This window comes from Coenobita brevimanus, chromosome 94 (genome assembly GCF_032717465.1).
Source record: "Coenobita brevimanus isolate Jiangsu-jjx chromosome 94, ASM3271746v2, whole genome shotgun sequence".
Taxonomy (NCBI): Eukaryota; Metazoa; Arthropoda; class Malacostraca; order Decapoda; family Coenobitidae; genus Coenobita; species Coenobita brevimanus.
In genome coordinates, this window is record NC_137047.1 from 22,400,460 (window position 1) to 22,419,923 (window position 19,464).

The following is a 19,464-nucleotide window of genomic DNA, read 5'->3' on the forward strand; positions in this document are numbered from 1 at the left end:
AAAAAAAAAAAAGGCTGGCACGGAGTCGACCCATACAGCTAAAAATAGCTGGCATGTGGCGGGTTAACTATTTCCCCAGGTGTCCATTTGTTGGTTTTATGATTACTACACAATGCACTAAAAGGTTTCCTAGGTTATAGGAAACCATCTGATTTTATATAAATTAAGACACTACATACAAGCAGGCATCAAATGAAAGTGTAATTTTGAATGACCCTAAATTTCCTGTGAAATTATTCTGAACTCTAGGATACAGAACCAATGTAAATCAGGAGTTTACTTAAAAATATATCCCTTTCCAACACTACTCAGTACTCTATAGTATGAAGAATAGAGGAACTCCCAGACTGCTTAATCAGGACTTTACTTAAAAATATAGCCCTTTCCAACACTACTCAGTACTCTATAGTATGAAGAATAGAGGCACTCCCAGACTGCTTACCTTTTTCCACCACTGAGGTCCTTGCAAGGGTCCTCGCCCAGTCTTTTCCGACTTGAACTTGGTGGGGTCTTCATCAGGCTTGTAATCTGAGTTTTTGACAGAGTCATTGGCAATGTCAATAATCACTACCTCACGCATCTTCAGCTTCTCACCAGCCAGTTCGTGAGCCTATGAAAACCAACATACACATCCCTTTTATACTGAGCACCAACTGCTCATATTTTTAAATGAAGAATTTAAATGTTTTCATAGTAGTGAATAAATACTGTACTATTCTTAATGAAGAAAAATATCAAATGATAAACATGAATAAACAAAGTACTGGTGATTAGTGGTAGGTTATAACACAAAATCTTTCATTATCAGTTACTTTAGGCTCAGAAAAATCACTAACTTACTTAAGAGAATGCATCAAGTACAGTATTTCTGTAAATGTCAATATTTTTTCTTTAACCAAGACTCATATACTCTCATTCATTTTGCTAATAAACTACAGGCCACTTACCATTTAAACAATGCATTGCTAAGCTATCTGTATCCCCAAACTGAAACATTAGAAAACTATCCCACCCTCTTGGTCAATAACTTGTAATCCAGCCATTCCATATGGCCAAACCATCTCCAGATACAGGTACTTTTTTTACCTGCAGCAAAACCGATAGTTATATGGTAGGTGAGGGTGCTCATCATCCACTCACTCATTGTAGTGCTGCTTTGGGTGCCTGCCATATCCTCTCTTCTTTCCTTCCTTTTCTGTCTCTTTCCTTCACTCTTTCCTTTTCATCCTGCCTACAGGTGACTACATTCCCTCTTCTGACTTTCTTTCCTTCATTCTTTCCTCTTCCTTTTGCCTATGGGTGACTCTACACTGACTGACAAGCCAAATGGTTTCCTGGACACCAAGAAACCATTTACTACCCTGGGTGGTAACCATATAACTAAATTATGGTGACTGGTGGTTTAGTGGAAAACTGAGGTGCTCCAATCGGATTGAACTGATGCAGGTTTATATCCAAGGGATGGTTGGGGTTTATTGCTCACGTAATGCCACTCAGGGATGAGTGAGGCTGGTCACTCTCATCTTAACCCGTGGATTGCGAGCCACAGCTCAGGATGGGCAGCGTCACGCTGCAAGCCACAGCTCAGGCTGTGCTGGCCATGCATCACCCCTATGCACACTTACACATGGTACTATGCAAAGATGGAGATTTTTTTTTTCTTTATCAGATGATGCCCTGGATGCTTATCTTCAATTTTATAATAAACAAAAACAAACAAAAAAATTTCTTCATTTTTTTCGCACCATTAATTGCGCAATCCATGGGTTAAATGTCAGGACCAACTTGCCGAGCCCCAGGCTCCTATGCTCCTCATAGAACAACACAGGATTAGATCATGAATGAATGAATGAGAAAACTGACAGGTCTGTAAGTGGTACACCTGGGGATTTTTTTAAATTTATTTTTTTTACCACCTTCAAGAAAAGTTTGAATACCTGCTCTTGGAGAGCTCTGAGCTATTTTCTTATGAGTAAAAAGTGGCTCAGCCTGAAATTCTGAGTTGATTTAACATGTCAGCTGTTGAGTTAGTTCATGCATCAAATGACTATTAAGTGATTTTCATTTTTTTCCCCCCTCTCCTTCAAGGAGTTCTAATATCTAATCTTGGACACTTCTGAGCAATTTTCTTGTGAAAATACAAAGTTGTTCAGCTCGAAAGTTTGAGCTGATTTGACACATCACCTCCTGCAGCAGCTGTTTATTAGGCAATTTTCAATTCTGGCTATAAGGGGGCACATTAGTGACCTTCTTATGAAATACAAAGCTCCTCAGCTTGAAATACTGAGATGATCTGACATGTCAGCTGTTGCATCAGCTGATTCATAGTTTTGCTGCAGGTCTATGAAAATAATCTCTTTTTGTTTTCCTTATATCAACCCCAACACCATACTCTTTCCTAATTAATCTCTTAATCTGTCACTCTACAGTCACTTCCATGGAAACAGATTTCAACAGCCTACACTCCTGACTTATGCCCCTCCAATATCATCCACACTTCTTTGCATATGGCATCATATTTTTTTTGTTTTTTTTTTATTTATGCACTGTATGTCACTAAAATATCAACCTATCTATCTAAAAACCCTCTTTATATCAAGAGATTTCTCTTTAATACCCCAGTCACTATAATTACTACGAGCAGTCTATTCTTCAGTTCAGCCTCCATACAGCTACCTCAACATAAGCTTTCTTCCAGTTTTGCCATACCTTTTGCTTCCCTCATCATATACACACAAACATTCCCTTTCTATCTCTCTATTTTGTCCACATCTATTTCTAGTATTGTTTCTTTTTTTGCATCCATTGCTTTTCCCACTCATCACTCCGAAAAGCTGTCCCTTTAATTCCCTTACCTTCCTTCATTATAAACACATACACATCCCTTTTCTATCTCTCTATTTCCTCCAGTTCCAACTATTTCTAGTATCATCTCTTTTTTAGATCCTCTGTTTTTCCCACTCATCACTCCAACATACTGTCGTTAATTCCCGTACCTTTCTTTACACCAAACACAGTCTCACATCTTCTAAATACTATCTCCTAGGTATCTCCAAACTGTCTGCATTATATTCACTTAACATCTTTTAAATTACTGTACCACTCTCTTCAAGTAGTAGGTGGGGATGTTTGCCACCCACTCACTCAATGTAGTGCTGCTTTGGGTGTCTGCCCTTTTCTCTTTTCCTTCCTTCCTCTTTTGTCATTCTTTCCTTCATTCTTTCTTCTTCCTTCTGCCTACAGGTGACTTTACACTCCCTCTTCTGTCTTTCTCTCCTTCATTCTTTCCTCCTCCTTCTACCTATGGGTGACTCTACACTGAGTGACAAGCCAAATGGTTTCCCGTACACCAGGAAACAATTTGCTACGCTGGGTGGTAACCATATAACCAAATTATGGTGCCTGGTGGTTTAGTGAGTAATTAAGATGCTCCAATAGGACTAAGCCTGTGCAGGTTTATATACAAGGGATGGCAGGGGTTTATTGCTCACATGATGCCATTCAGGGATCAGTGAGGCAGGTCACTCTCATCTTAAATGTCAGGACCAGGGCCAGCTCGCCTAGCCCCGGGCTCCTACGCTCCTCATGAGGCAACATGGGATTGGACAGATGGATGGACCACTCCCTTCATCTTCTCCTGGCACCTCTTAAACTTTGAGCACTTTCCTTTCTACCTGCGTTCTTCCTACATGACAATCTATCCTCTAGGGCAGAGACACACTTAACCAAAACATGTGAGACAGACTGACAGACAGAGACAGACACATGCATGTACACACACACACACACACACACACACACACACACACACACACACACACAAATTTCACCAGTGTCAAAATTTCAGACTTGCTTTGTTTCAACTTCTTGATTACATGTTTGAAGCAAGTGTTGTCATGTTCTTACTCTGAAATTTGTTAATACAGTGTGGTCTGACAGTACAGTACATATTAGTATTGTAGTATATTGTATCCACAGTCTTCTGAACACATTAAAACAATACAGTTCTGATTACACGGATTCTAATTATACTCATATGCAGACTTTTCCTGTCGTATTTCCAATACTCTGTACTTTTAATAATATTCATGCTCTCTTATTACTGCTGCAAGCTACTTCTGTTTTCATATACAGTACCACATCAAAGGAAGTATAATACCGGTACTTTATGGTTATACAATGTTAGTGGCCTGTAATTAGCACATTCTAAAATAGGTGAAGCCATGATTAAAAAATCCATAGGTAAATAATGTACTGCATATTCCTCATCTTTAAAAGTATTGCTGAATACCTATGCCTTAAAGGTTTATACAACTTTAGTCCCATTCCTAGGCATCATATTAGACTGAAAACTACAGGTATGCAATGTCTGGCATTTTTTCAGTTACAGTATCATTAAGCACTACTACATTCTCAGCTATGAAGCCAGCAATAATCTTATGCAAATATACTGCTACTGAACTACAAATAATTTTTATACATGTATCAGCAACAACTACAACTAATACCAGGCAAGCTGAAAATGAAGAGCTGCTTAACCATACTATGGTGTCAAACTAAATGTAGTATGCTTAAACTTTAAGCTGGGAAGTTGAATGAAAGCTCCCAGTTTTTAAAATATCTGAAACACATGATGAAGATGGAACTGTCTGGCCTATGCTGTTGCTAACTACACTCTAATGTGGGATGCTGGGTGATCATAACTAATAACCATAGGCATTCCATAAATGACCATCAAATATCAAGGACTTGTTCACTTCACAACAGAAGGCATAAGCATGTGACCCAAGTCAGTGCCTAGCATATCTCAATATTATATAATTTACAGCCCAGCTCAACTGTCTGTGAATATGGCTGTCAGAGCAACAACAGGAGGATAAGGGAATGAAACTCACATTCTCCATGGTGCCCATATCTTGAACATGAAGGGTCTCAATGCTAATGATAAAGTTTTTCTTCATATAGCCAGGGTTCTGTCATGCACACACCGAGGAAAACAGTGAAGAAGAAGAAGAAGAAAAAAAAGGTGTTAATAAGTTACAGTGTACACAAAATGCATATTATTGGAAAGGGTTGATAATCTATTTACCAGTCAGCTGCAGTACCCAGAGTCGTGCTTCTTGGCTGAGTAGAGGAAAACGGAAATGGCAAAAATAGGTGAGAGTTGACAAGAGTTAGTGAAGCATGGTGAGAGGTAATTTCACTTCAAAACCCACACATTCCATTATTATGACATGTGATTCAGGGTAGCAGTACAGGAATATATTAACACACCAGCTCCCATCACAAAAATCAGGTGAATGAGACAGATGTCAGAAGGTATACACCGAGTTCTTTCACTGACGCCAGTCTAAGACACTTGTGATGTGGAATACTTTGAAATAAGTGATGCTGAGGGGTCTAGTATGATACTGGTAGTTTGAAAACTGTTAAGTATGTACACTGCCTACAAAAACTATACTGTATATCCAGCAGCTTTGTAACCAAACACAATCTAAACTTGTACCATACATAATTCGGCATTATATGAAAAAATCACATGAACATGAACTTCTGACAATATTTTTATGTGCATGTATGGATTCTTTCACACTACTATATACTATGTTGTACTACTACACTCTCAAATGTGATAACTCATCACTGAACTGTAAATAAATACTGCAGATGGCAAATTTGTAAAGCAAAAGTTTTTTCTGTCAATTATATTATTTTAAAAGTCACTAACCCAAATCAACTTTTGGGATGCATCAGAAACCGGATAACACAACTAGCATGAGTAGTGACCAATTCTCCAACTAGGGACTGTCAAACTCTCTTGTACTATACAGTGCTCGTCAGAAGTATCGTGCGCCTATGGCAGGGCGCGCAATACTTATGGCCAAAAAAGAATCACCCGTTTTTCATACTAAAAATTGAGCCAGATATCTGCGGCATTAGCATGACGTCACAGTAGACTGAGGCCTTACTGCGCGCTAGTTGGTTCCTGCCTCAGATGCCTACGGGCTGCCTGAGAGAGAGGAACTCCGCCGCGTCTCCCTCTCTCATTGCGCCATTTTTTACGGAGTGTCCCGCAGTGTTTCGGCTTTCGCCACTTTGTTATGGCACCTACCCATGAACTATCATGTGAAATCATATCCCAGATCATTGCTCTAAAGGAGGCAGGCCACCAAACGAAGGAAATTAGTGAACTGGTTGGCGTGGCTCGATCGACTATGTACAGTAGGTGGTGCGCCTGTTTTTGAGTGGAAAACAGTGGTGACGTTCCCACAACGAAACTGCGGTCTGGTAGGCCAAGCAAAACTTTCCCGAGGTCTGTTAATGTTTTAAAACGTCCAGTGGAGTCTAATTCTCGTGTGAGTGCAAGGAAAATAAAGGAGAGCAACCCGGAAGTGTTTGGTGAGGTTTCTGTGCGCACAGTGTCTCAAAGGGTCCATGAACTTGGTTACACAAGTCACAGGCCTGTGAGAAAGCCTCTTCTCACACGTTACCAGCGACTTCGTAGGCTTGCCTTTGCTAACAAATACTTTAACTGGGGTGAGGAGCAATGGTTGTCAGTGTTGTGGTATGATGAGGCAACGTTTAGTGTTACCTGTAACCGAGGAGCACGTGTACCAGCGCAAAGATAGTGACCAGCTTGACCCACGTTACGTGGAAAGCACAGTTAAACACCCTGATTCACTCATGGTATGGAGTTGTTTTTCTGGTAAAGGTTTAGGGAAGCTTGTTGTGCCTCCCAAGAACTGCAGAGTGAATCAGGACGTTTATCTGGAGCTTCTTTGTGATCATTTACCAGAGTCCTTCGAGCTCACAGGTGCAAGAGTGTTTCAGCAGGACGGTGCACCTGCTCATAAGGCCAAATCGGTCACCAATTGGCTTCGTGACTGCGAGGTATCATTCATGAAAGACTGGCCAGGCAATAGCCCAGACCTCAACCCGACAGAAAACCTCTGGTACCTCGTAAAGAAGAATCTCCAAGGCAAGGATGTGAGCTCTCTGCCTAAGCTGTAAGCGGCCATTTGTGACTCCTGGGACAAAATATCCCTCCAGAACCTCAAGAACCTCGCCCTTTCACTTCCAAGATGTCTCAGATCAGTGAAGAAGCATCAAGGATACCCTACGAAGCACTTAAGGTAAACAAGATGCATTATTTATATGTTTTTTCAATGTTGAAAGGTTTGTTTCGTAGGAGGGACACAGGGCGCTCGATACTTCTGACGAGCACTGTATATAACATTCACTTCAAATTATCAGAATATTAAAGGAAACTGTATATTCATATTAAACTGATATTTTATTGTATACAGCTATTCGAAAAAATTGTCACTTCTGGTTATGTAACACAGAAAACAAGTCAGGTATTAAATTACAGTACTTCAAACAGCTATCATCTGTTAGGAGTAACTGGATATATGGGCAACTGATATGAAATGGATGGAGTGGGGGATAAGGATGAGTGAGTTGGAGATAAACGTGTGTGAATGGAAGAGAAGGAGAGCTAAAGTGACGTAAGGATGAAATGATGAGTGAATATGAATGTACAAAAAGTAATGTATGAGAGAGTGGAAGTGAATCATGCGGCACACCAAGGGTTCCATCCACTCACATTCTCCACTTCCCCATCCCCAGGGGCATGAAGTGTCTCTATGGTGATGTGAAATGCTTCCTTCATATACCCTGGATTCTGAAACACAACTGCACATTTTAGAGCAAATTACCTTACAAATTTAGGACTTAGGAACTGCATGTTTTCCTGAAATATAAAAATAATCATTATTCACCTGTTACAATTAGCTGAAAAATAATTAAGAAATAAAGGATGGATGGATGAATGGATAGAAATAACCTCTACTAAACTGAACCACAGCAAACAACAGCTAAACACTAAATATTTCACATTGCTCTGTTCTACTACATTAAATTTGTTCCCTGTATTTTCGAAGTTCAGTCTGTACTTCACTTACAACACTGGCAATTAATACACAGATGCTAATGCGAGGGTAAACTTATTTAGGTATTTCAGTCTAGTGGCATATTCCTCCACTTTATTTTGTTAGGTACAGACAACATATTTCAACATGGGAACATTCTGAGGTTAGTGGGTTGTATACAGCCTTCACTGCAAGAAACTTAGTTGAATAGCAAGAATAAAGTGGTAAATACTGTTAGGTTCATCACAGGCTGAAGGGGTTAAGCTTGAGGATGTTTGAAAATGTGTCTGCACTACCTCAGCTCCCAGACACTTGAAATTAAATTCATATTCAATCACCATTATACAGTAATCCCCGTACACTCCAGACGCCCACTTTCCGGACATCCCCACTTGCCGGATATTGTGGGCCTGGACCTTCGGAACCCAAAAATGGCCAAAAAAAGAAAAAATCACCCCAAAATTTGATTTTTTTTCCCACCCGTAATTTCAAATTGCCACGCGGCGCCAAACAGCTGTTACACCACGGACCCTCACTCCTTCCTTCCTCCCCCTTCCCCCCTCCCCTGTCAGGGTTGCCATTTGGTATTTTTCATTACCAAATGTGGGCCAACTTGGTCATGAAATATTCGGTTGGTAATGAATCAGAGTAATGCATTACCAAACAGATTTTCACATGTATGAGGATACACAGCATGGAGATGGTGGACTGTTTGCTCTCTCTGATTAATCTGCTAACGTACATAGCGCGAAAATAATCAACATGCTGTTAATTATAAGAGTGAATACATGTATTTCCACTTTTATATATAATTAGTGAAGAATAAAGGTTAGCTTTACGAATTTGGTAACGAGTTAAATTTGGTAACGAAAACTGAGGAGTTCGGTAATGTGGCCGTTGTGATCTGGCAACTGTTTCCCCCTCACCAACACCCAAACAGTTATTGCCTAACTTCGATCATGAGTGGTAGCTTATCATAATGGAAGCCACACGTGCTTATTTTTATGTGAATAAACAGTGAATAAACTGCAATACCTTGCCACTAGACCACACAGGAATTTACAGTATTGTGCAGTGTTAAGAAATTAGAATTTAGAGTGCAAAGGATTAACTGTGGAGTGCAAACCTGGCGGCTGAAACTGGCCTGATGCAATTAACAATGTGCAGTGTTAAACAGTTATAACTCTCAGTGCAAAGAATTACTGTAAGTGCAGCACAACTCTGGATTACTGTATGTGCTTCAAGAGCATTTTCACCACTGCCAAAACCTTACAAAAGGCAGCCACAAATGTGCTGTAAGTACCCTGGCTGAGGAACAGTCACTTCTAATTTCTCATTCTTTGGTTCCTTTTCATTTATATCATGCTTTTGTCCATTATTGGTGTGAATAGGGTCTTAAATAGGTTTAAATAGGTGCTATGCATGTCTGGTAGGGAGCTGTTTAGGTGTCTTTCAAAGTTAGGCTGGGTTAGGGTCCATAAGTACCAGTCCAGGAGGCAGGTGCCCACTATCCGGACATGCCTTTGGCTCTATTACATCAGATAGTGGAGGGATTACTTATATATATATATATATATATATATATACACACACACACAGTAAAACTTCGATACAACGGACTTCAACAGATTGGAATTCGCTTTTATCAGACTCTAGGAGCTACCGGACTAAATTCCTATACATTGGAAAAAGTCCAGTAAAGCCAGAAGCAGTCCGGACTGCCTGACCACTTCAGCTATGTTCACAACAATAAGGTAAATAAAAGACATGTTCATCAGTGTACAGTGCAGTACGGTGGGTACCCGAGTTTAACTATCTATCTATCGCCAGACGCCTCAATCCCGTTTGGGGCGGCCACAAACAAATCGCCTCTAAGTCGCCCTGTCCCCCGCCATTTCACTGCCCTGCTCACAACTCACACCCCCCTCTCTCATATACCTCTCCATCCCATCCCTCCATCTCATCCTCGGCCTCCCCCTCCCTCTTCCCCCCTCCACCTCACTCACATACACTCTCTTTGTCAGTCTTTCACCCTCCATCCTCTCCACATGGCCAAACCACCTCGGTGTGTTCCTCATAACGCTTCCTATCACATCCACATCCACAACACAACGCTCCTTTATATCCTCATTCGTCAGCCTGTCTCTCCATGTGACTCCACAGGCTCCTCTTAAATAACTCATTTCCACTGCTCTCACTCTTGACTTGTGTCCTTCCAACAACGTCCAAGCTTCACTTCCATACGTTAGAGTTGGTATCACAATACTGTCATGTAGTAACTTTTTCACTTCCATGCTCACTTCCCTGTTTCTTATCACTGCTTTCAAAGAACCAGCAACCTTTCTTCCCTGCTGTACCCTTTCAAGCACTTCACCCGAGTTTAACATTTGCTTTATTCTGGCCGTACCACACCAAACTCGATTATCACCGAACTCGCAATATATGTTTACATGTAAATAGCCGTGTTCCTTCTGACTCATGGCAGCATCCATTCATATTTACCTCTTAGTCCAAGTTATTCTCTCATATAAAACTATAAGCAGTCTGCTGCATAACACAGTATAATTTTAGCAAAGATTAGACTCGATAAAGGCTGTTTGTAACATACACAAGAAGATATTTTCATACATGAAAATCGTCATAGCCACCATCATCTTTCACTCCACCAGTTCCTTATAACTTGTGGCAATATACCATTTGCCTCTTACCTTTCTCAAATGCCTCTATAAATAATTTATTGCATAACACAGAAAAATTTAAGCAAAGCCTGGACACAATAAAACAGATAAGTAATTAAAAAAACACAAATTCTTACGGTCAAATTCAATGGTATCCACTCCGATTCACTTCGCTCACCCGACTCTATATGAGTAAATACCGAATTGACACTTTCAGTTGGAAAATATTTTAATTTTTTTCCCACGGAGGTTCATACACATCTAATTATCTGAAATATGGTAAAAAAAATTTTGCTTAATATAACCCCCTGGGGGTAGTTTTTTTTTTCAAGAATACTCCCCCAGTATCCCTGCTTGTCGTAAAAGGCGACTAAAAGAGTTGGTGGAGGGTTAGTGCCCCTCCCCGGAAAACAACTAACTAAAAAAACAAATAATAAGCCTCAGACAAGGACTGACCAAACGATGACAACCAAGGACCGGACAAAGGACATGGTTATCGGAATGTGGAATGTAAGGGGAGCAAATGATGAGGTGAAAGAGAGAGAGAGAGATTGTCCAGGTGCTTGAGGGTGCGAAAGTGGATGTATGTGGAATAACTGAAAAAAAATGGAGAGGAGAAAGTGTGAGAGAATGGGAGTATGTATGGGGTATATGTGCAGGAGTAGGTGAGAATGAAAGGGCAAAGGAAGGAGTATGTTGAGTTGTGAGAAAATGATGGAAGAAGAGCATAAGACAATATGGATCAGTTGGGTCAAGGATTGTGTGGGTAAAGTTGAAAGTTGGAATACAAATGTGGGCGATTGTGTGTGTATGCGCCAACGCAAGATCGTGCTAGAAGAGTGAGAGAAAAGTTCTGGACAAATGTAGAAGTGTGCATGGAAAAGTCTGGAAGGAATGAGAGAGTGTTTTTGATCGGTGATATGAATGGTAAAGTTGGGAACGTGAAGGTGGATGGAATAGTTGGTGAGTGGGGTGTGCCTGTTGAGAGAGATGAGAATGGGAATGCGTTAGTGGACATTTGTGCTGGGAGGGGGTTGGTGATAGCCAATACCCTCTTCAGGCATAAAATGATCCACAGGTATACATGGCGAGTGATGAGAAGGGTGGGTGGTGAACTGAATGAAAGGAAGGCAATGATTGATTATGTGTGTGTGTGGATGAAAGGATGCGAAGATGCGTAATGGATGCAAGAGCTTATAGAGGTTGGGGGAGTGGACTTTCTGACCATTACTTGGTGGTGGCCAGCATTAGGATTCAAGTAAGATGGAGGAATAGAAGAAGGGAAAGACGAGAGGAAGGAGTAGTTGCAAGGAGAGTGGAAAGGTTACAAGAGGATGAGAAAAGGGCAGAGTATAAGAGAGAAGTGGAGGAACGATTGGGCAAATATGAATTGGAGCAGATGGGAGACGTGGAAGGTGTGTGCAGGATATTTACAGAAGAAATATGTGCAGCATGTGATGTGGTGTGTGGAAGGAAGAGAAGACGGAGGGGGGTGCAAGGAACAGCGTGGTGGACTGAAGAGGTGAGACAGGCTGTGGCACAAAAGAAGAAAGCATACAATGAGTGGATGAGAAATAGGGGCGTGGAAGAAGTTGAGAGGCGGAAGAGAGAGTTATATGTAGAAAGAAAGAGAGAGGTGAAAAGATTAGTAAGAGAGTAAGAAGAGAGTGGATGAGGAATTTGGAAGGAATTTGAGTGTAAAGTGGAGGGACTGTAAGAAAATCTTCTGGAAAGAGGTGAAAAGAGTAAAACAGGGTGGAAGTGAAGTTTGTAGGGGAGTGAAAGACAAAAATGGTAGATTACTAGTGGAGAAGGGAGAAAATGTGAGCAGATGGAGAGAACACTTTAAGGAATTGCTGAACATACAGGATGGAAGTAATGCGAGTATAAGTGGCTGGGGAATGGCTGGGAGAAGGAGGGAGGTGAGAAGACAGGAAGAAATCAGTAGGATAGAAGTTGTGAAAGCAATGAAGAAAGTTAAATAGGGGAAAGCCCCAGGAATTGATGAAGTGTGTGGTGAAATGCTGAGAGATAGTAGTAGAATGGATGTGGAAGATGTGCAGATTGGCCTAGGAGGAAGGTAGAGTCCCGGAGGATTGGAAGTCAGGTATAATTATTCCCTTGTACAAAGGAAAAGGGGAAAAAGATGTGTGTGGTAATCATAGGGGCATTTGTCTTCTTAGTATAATAGGAAAAGTGTATGGTAGGATACTTATTGACAGAGTTAGAGAAAGAACAGAGAAATTAGTTGGAGAAGAACAGGGAGGCTTTAGGAAGGGAAGAGGTTGTGTAGATCAGATATTCATTCTTAGATCTTTAGTGGAAAAGTTCCTAGAGAAGGGAAAGAAGTTGTATGCGGCTTTCATGGATTTGGAGAAAGCATATGACAGGGTGGATAGACAAGGATTGTGGAAAGTGTTAAGAATATATGGAGTAGATGGGAAGTTGTTGAATGTTGTGAAGAGTATGTATGATGGTGCGAAGGCTGCAGTGCGTGTGGATGGTGAACCAAGTGAATTTTTCTCTTTGAAAGTTGGGTTGAAACAGGGATGTGTCATGTCTCCATGGTTATTCAACCTGTACATGGATGGGGTAATAAAAGAGGTACAAGGTAGGGTAGTGGATGTTGGAGTGGCCCTGGTGAGAGAGGATAGTGTTTGGAAACTCCCTATACTGTTGTTTGCAGATGATACTGTGTTGTTCAGTGAAGACGAAGGGGAGCTGCAAGGCTTGGTGGATGAGTTTGGGAGAGTGTGTAAGAAACGGAATCTAAAGGTGAATGTAGGGAAGAGTAAAGTGATGGTCTTTGAGAGAGGTGAAGTCAGTGAATGTACAGCGAGGTTGGATGGGAGGAATTGGAAAATGTGAGTACGTTTAAGTACTTGGGTAGTGTGATGAGTAAGGATGGAGGTTTGGAGGATGAAGTGCTTGAAAGGGTACAGCAGGGAGGAAAGGTTGCTGGTTCTTTGAAAGCAGTGATAAGAAACAGGGAAGTGAGCATGGAAGTGAAAAAGTTACTACATGACAGTATTGGATACCAACTCTAACGTATGGAAGTGAAGCTTGGACGTTGTTGGAAGGACACAAGTCAAGAGTGAGAGCAGTGGAAATGAGTTATTTAAGAGGAGCCTGTGGAGTCACATGGAGAGACAGGCTGACGAATGAGGATATAAAGGAGTGTTGTGGTGTGGATGTGGATGTGATAGGAAGCGTTATGAGGAACACACCGAGGTGGTTTGGCCATGTGGAGAGGATGGAGGGTGAAAGACTGACGAAGAGAGTGTATGTGAGTGAGGTGGAGGGGGGAAGAGGGAGGGGGAGACCGAGGATGAGATGTAGGGATGGGGTGGAGAGGTATATGAGGGAGGAGGGTGTGAGTTGGGAGCAGGGCAATGAAATGGCGGCAACTTGGAGGCGATTTGTTTGTGGCCACCCCAAATGGGATTGAGGCATCTGGCAATAGATAGATAGATAACTTAATTTAAAAATTAGGTTTCAGAGCAAAAATGCACTAATGTTAGCAGATATTTCCCCTTCAGATCGTCAGCACGCCTTGACAGACTTCTCTTTTGCACAAATATTCATTTTGAGTACAAATAAATGTATCTGGACTGTAAATCAATATTTATACAAAACAACAGTCTGTTGAGGCGAGTTATCAAGCTAGGGGCAAAACACTTCCCCTAACTTTAGCAAATTTTCACTCTGATTCCTGATTTTTTAAATAATTATATTAAACACAAATTTCTGACTGGATTTCATATAATCATGTGCGTAAACGTATATGGTGATGAAGGTATCAAGATATTTTCCGATTAAAATTCCCGATTCGGTCCAAGATTGAAATCACATTCGGTGATCGCGTGTTTGTATCTCGGTCAGCTGACGAGTGATTGGCTAACCTTGTGGTGTTCCATTCATTGCTCATTCTCCTCTTTTTCCTCAGCTTTTCTGATCTTTTCCTATCATATCCTCCACATTCTCATCAACAACTGTCTAACCATCCATTCTTATGGTTGTAGCTAGCAAAATACAGCTGAACACGAGAGGACTGTCCACTAATGATGAGAGGGAGAGATTTTTGCAGTCTCCGCTAAACTTGAGAATCACTAAACTTGAATTGCTCTGAACTCAGGTACCCACTGTATTATTATTATTATTATTATTATATATATATATATACGATATATATATATATATATATATAAACAGGTAAGCCCTTAATTCACGCAAGGGTTACGTTCCCAAACCCTTCGTGTATGTGGTAAATTCGCGTATACATTCTGCCCTTGTGTGCACATAAGTACGCATGTCTACTAAGTATATTACATCTGAATAATACTGTTTATGCATTACATACACCTTATAAACTAGCATAAAGTATGAAAAACAACAAAAATGTAAGAAATTTAACACTGAAACCTGACAAGCACAAGCGTAGGTGGAGACACTTCAGCAGTCTAGTGCACAAACCCTCACTGCCTCCCATATGCTACATTCTGCCTTCTTTATTGTCCAAACAGTTGACTCATTCACCCCAAACATAAGGTTCCAAGCCAGTCCACAGGCGTAGGTAGAGACACTTTAGCACAGTCTGGTGCACTAGCCCTCACTGACTCCCGTATGCTACGTTCTGTCTTCTTTATTGTAAGAACAGTTGACTCACCTCAAACACACGGTTCAGAGACAATTCACCATCAAAACATGGGCGATTCCCTGTCATTCTATAATTATACTTATTATTGATTATTTAATACTTTAACCCGCGCCGTCCCGAGGATGTACTTCCACGTCCTCACGTTTTGTCACAGCTAATCCCGCGGACTTACTTCAACGTCCTGCAATTGCAAGGTTCATAATTTCCACAATTTTCAATTTTCGCGAGTCATTTTTGGTACGTATACAAGGGACACCTTCCTCAACAAGATGCCAGGCAGAGACAATGCCTTACCCAGCATGACCTCCTCCCCCCCCCTGCATGCCCTTTTCTAAGCAATTCACCTGTTATCAGTGACCTGGCCAGTATAGCCATGTCATGCCACGGTACGAAATTCAGGGCCAGAGTGATTCCCCAATCAATGACAATGTGGAGGACAAACTTTACATAGCATTAGAGGAAGAAACAGTTAGAAATGATGATCAGGTAATGTGGCAAAAAAAAGGTCAGGTATTAGTGAGTGAAACAATGCTTATAATGCCTATATTACTGCTTGAAAACCAATATACTCTTGTACTACATATAAATTCGTAACAGTAAATAAATAAATACCGTTTATGAGCGGTGTGAAATAGTTATCCTCCCATAGAACTCGTTTTCTTTGGTGCCAGCCTGATAGAAAACCCAGTAAGGTAAGGAGGCTCTCCTACCTGTAATGAGTATTTTAAACCTCAGGTGAGCGATTTCTCTATGAATTTTTGATGTTTCTCACCAAAAGCGAAAGTTTTAGCAAAAAAAAGAAAGAGTCGAAAAATGGTCGGGATTGGGGGGTACCAGTGGTCAAAAAGTGGTCGGGGCGGGGCGGGTTAATAACTAATTTTCAGGGAGATTTTATAACTCATATAAGTAAAAAACTAGTGTACTGTACTTGCTAAATAAACTGGTATGTAAATAAATGACGGGGAATCGTCCTGACAGGGAATTGTCGCCGACATTCCTCCCTTAAGTTTGTCCAACACTTTAACTTTCACTGTCAGCAACATCACTTTACGAGTCCATTTTGGTGTGCTACCACATGCATCACTTGCACTATGCTTAGGCCCCAGGTTGGCAGACAAGGCAAGCAATTACTGGAAGGCAGAAAAATAAGCCACAAATAACGATTCGCGAGTCATGCATGGTTCGACCGTCAGAATCAAACTGACTGTGTGGACCGACCTCACACACACACACACACACACACACATATATGTATGCACACGGGCAGCAGGTAGGCATTTTTATATTTTATTTATTTCTCTTGTATATTAAAATTATTTATTTGAATACTGTACTATAATTTTGTTTTAATTATTGTACGAAAAATTCGTGGATAACCGAAATCGCGTGAAAAAAGTTCGCGTGAATTAAGGGCTTACCTGTATATATATACAGTATATATATATATATATATATATATATATATATATATATATATATATATACACACAGTTTATACAGTAATCACTCCAATATCCAACGTAATAGAGCCATAGGTAGGTCCGGTTATTGGTTTTGTCCGGATATTGGGCCCCAGCTTATGGACTTGTACTTATGGACCCTAACTCAGAGAAACACCTATACAACTCCCTCTGGACATGCATAGCACCTATTTAAGACCCAAATCACGCCAATAAGGCACATAAATGACTGAAATAAATGCAAAAGAAACATAACATGAGGGTTTAGAAGTATGTTCATACATTAATAAACATTCTGGTACTTATGGACCCTAACCTAGCCTAACTCAGAAAAACACATTCCTACTGCACATGCATAGCTACTAACACCCTATTTACACCAATAAAGGGCATTAAAGAGTGAAATGAGGTAAGTATAGTATGGAAAAAAGTACAGTATGAAACATTCTGGCTACTTACAGCAAGTCCCTGGCCACCTCGATGAACAACCACCTCCTCTCGGACTCTGACAGTAAGAACGATTTCCTGAAGCACTTGCAGTACACTGTTCCTGAAGTCTTGCACTGAATTTAGTCAATAATACACAGAAGTCCGTTCTCTTCACAGTGTGCACTTTTGTCAAAATAATGCTCCATTGTAACTTACTAAGTGTTGCACTTTAACTTTTCCCATTCTTATAATTTTCGAAAGCCAAAACAAGCAAGTCTATTTACGTAAAAAAAATTTTCTATAGAGTCTTTCCTCTCACAACTTTAAATCCTTAACACAACACACTGTTTTTTTCACTGCACAACACTCAAAATTCCCATGTGGTCTAGTGGAGAAGTTCTTGCTGTTTATTCACTGTCAGAGTCCAAGAGTATCACTGGCAGGCGACCTAGGGGTGCATCGCTGCATCGTGGTGATGGCGTACCCACTGCAGAGGACTCTGAAGACAGCCGCAAACTCACGTCGAGCAGTGACTCCACCGTGGCTGATGTGCTGGGCTGTGGCTCGGAGCATGAGGGCCTGTCTTGGGGAGGCAACGGAGTGGAGCCAGGGCTGGGCACAGCGGGGGTCACAGGCCTGAAAAAACTGTCAATGGATGATTGACGCAATGACCGACGATTCTGACAATTGATGATGCGCTGCCTGAAAGCACGCACTTCCTCCACGAGTCCCAAGGGCCCCATCTCCCTGTCGCAGTCCAGGTGTTCCAGGTAGTCTAGGACGAACTCTAGATGTTCCCAGAGTGCGCTCAGCTTGGGGATGGCTGGAGTAGTGTCCTGCTGAGAGGAGTCTGCATCAACGTCGCCTTCAGCGTCGGAACCTTCAAGTTCGGTACTGACAACTGCAACCGAAGACGCGATCTCGATATCAGACAACGTCTGATACCCAGGATCGCCCTCGTCGTCATCCAACCACTCACGACCATCGTCCACATCTACAATGTCACCGTTCGTATGTAGCCATGCATGGAAGTCATCCACGTCAAAGCCTAGAAAATCGTACTCCACATCCGTTCCGAGAAGCAGACGAGACCAACCATTTTCCAGAGTCTTCACAGAGACTTCCTTCCATGTACTAGCCCAGTTGTACAGCGCAGACTTGATGTTGTAGCGGCGAAGGTTTTCCAAAGTCCGCTTGCCTCGTGTGTCCCGTCCCTCCCTGTGCTCGTCCTCGTCCTCGAGAACAACCATCACCTCATCCAGGAACTTCCGACAGTATAGGCGCTTTGTTGCCATGATCACTCCTTGGTCCATTGGTTGGATGAAAGCAGTCGTATTAGGTGGCAGAAACATGCACCTAATACGGCCATTTTCGGCAACCAAGTCCTTGTCGCACGGGTGGGCAGGTGCATTGTCGAGTAGAAGGAGGGCCTTTACCTGGTCGCGCGGGATTCCCAGTGTCTTCGTCTGGTAATGGATGACCTCCTTGACGAAGTGACGGTGAAACCAGTCTTTGAAGATCACAGCTGTGAACCATGCCTTCAAAGAATGGTACCAGACGACAGGAAGGACATCCATCACCCCACGAAGGCACCGAGGCTGCTTTGCGCGGCCAACAACAACGGGCTTAAGCCGGTGCATGCCGTTAGCACTGGCGCAACACAAAGCAGATATCCGTTCCTTGGAAAGCTTGCGGCCAGGTATACGCTTCTCCGTCTCCTTGGCTAAAGTGTTCGTTGGCAGCAAGCGATAGAATAGGCCAGTTTCGTCAGCGTTGTAGACTTGACTGAAAGTTAGGCCCTCCCTGTCGATCAAGCCCTTCACCTTGTGTTGAAACTGGTCAACTCCATCCTTGTTAGCGTCCAATGCTTCGCCATGTGCTGTACTTTGGTAAGGCCATGCTGCAACTTGAACGCGAAGAGCCAACCCTCGGATGCCTTGAAGTCTAGGGCGTCGTGAAGCCTGGCGAACTTCTCAGCTGCAACCTTCAGCTCCGTTCCAAGTACCATCACACCAGCAGCACGTTGTTGTCGATACCAAATCAACGTGTACCAGTCGATTTCTGCAAACTTGGGGGTAAACATAACCTTCCTTTCCACGTTGGCGTTTGCTTCTCGACGAGAAGTCAGCTGTGTACTGCATGAGTTTGTCTCGGGACCTCTTGATATTGAACAAAGTAGACCGGACCAGGTTAAACTCGCGGAGAATGCGGGAAGAAGACCACCCCGCATCTACTTTCTCCAATATCTCCCTCTTCTTCTCCAGAGTCAACACCACTCTCTTCCTTTTCTCAGGTGGCGGGGCCATCAT

General features: G+C 41.9%; 1 protein-coding gene across 2 annotated transcripts in view; it reads right to left on the reverse strand.

Annotated features, from left to right (window-relative positions):
* LOC145412919 (phosphatidylinositol transfer protein alpha isoform-like) overlaps positions 1–19,464 on the reverse strand; it is an 86,031-nt gene that overhangs the window by 17,695 nt on the left and 48,872 nt on the right. Inside the window, exons 5-6 of one of the 2 annotated variants that reach the window (XM_080282721.1) lie at positions 4,896–4,973; positions 443–610 (exon numbers count right to left, since the gene is read on the reverse strand). In XM_080282721.1, coding sequence (XP_080138847.1) covers positions 443–610; positions 4,896–4,973 — 246 coding nt within the window. Of the gene's footprint in view, positions 1–442; positions 611–4,895; positions 4,974–7,606; positions 7,685–19,464 lie in introns of both variants that reach the window. The other variant, XM_080282722.1, reaches the window with a different exon arrangement.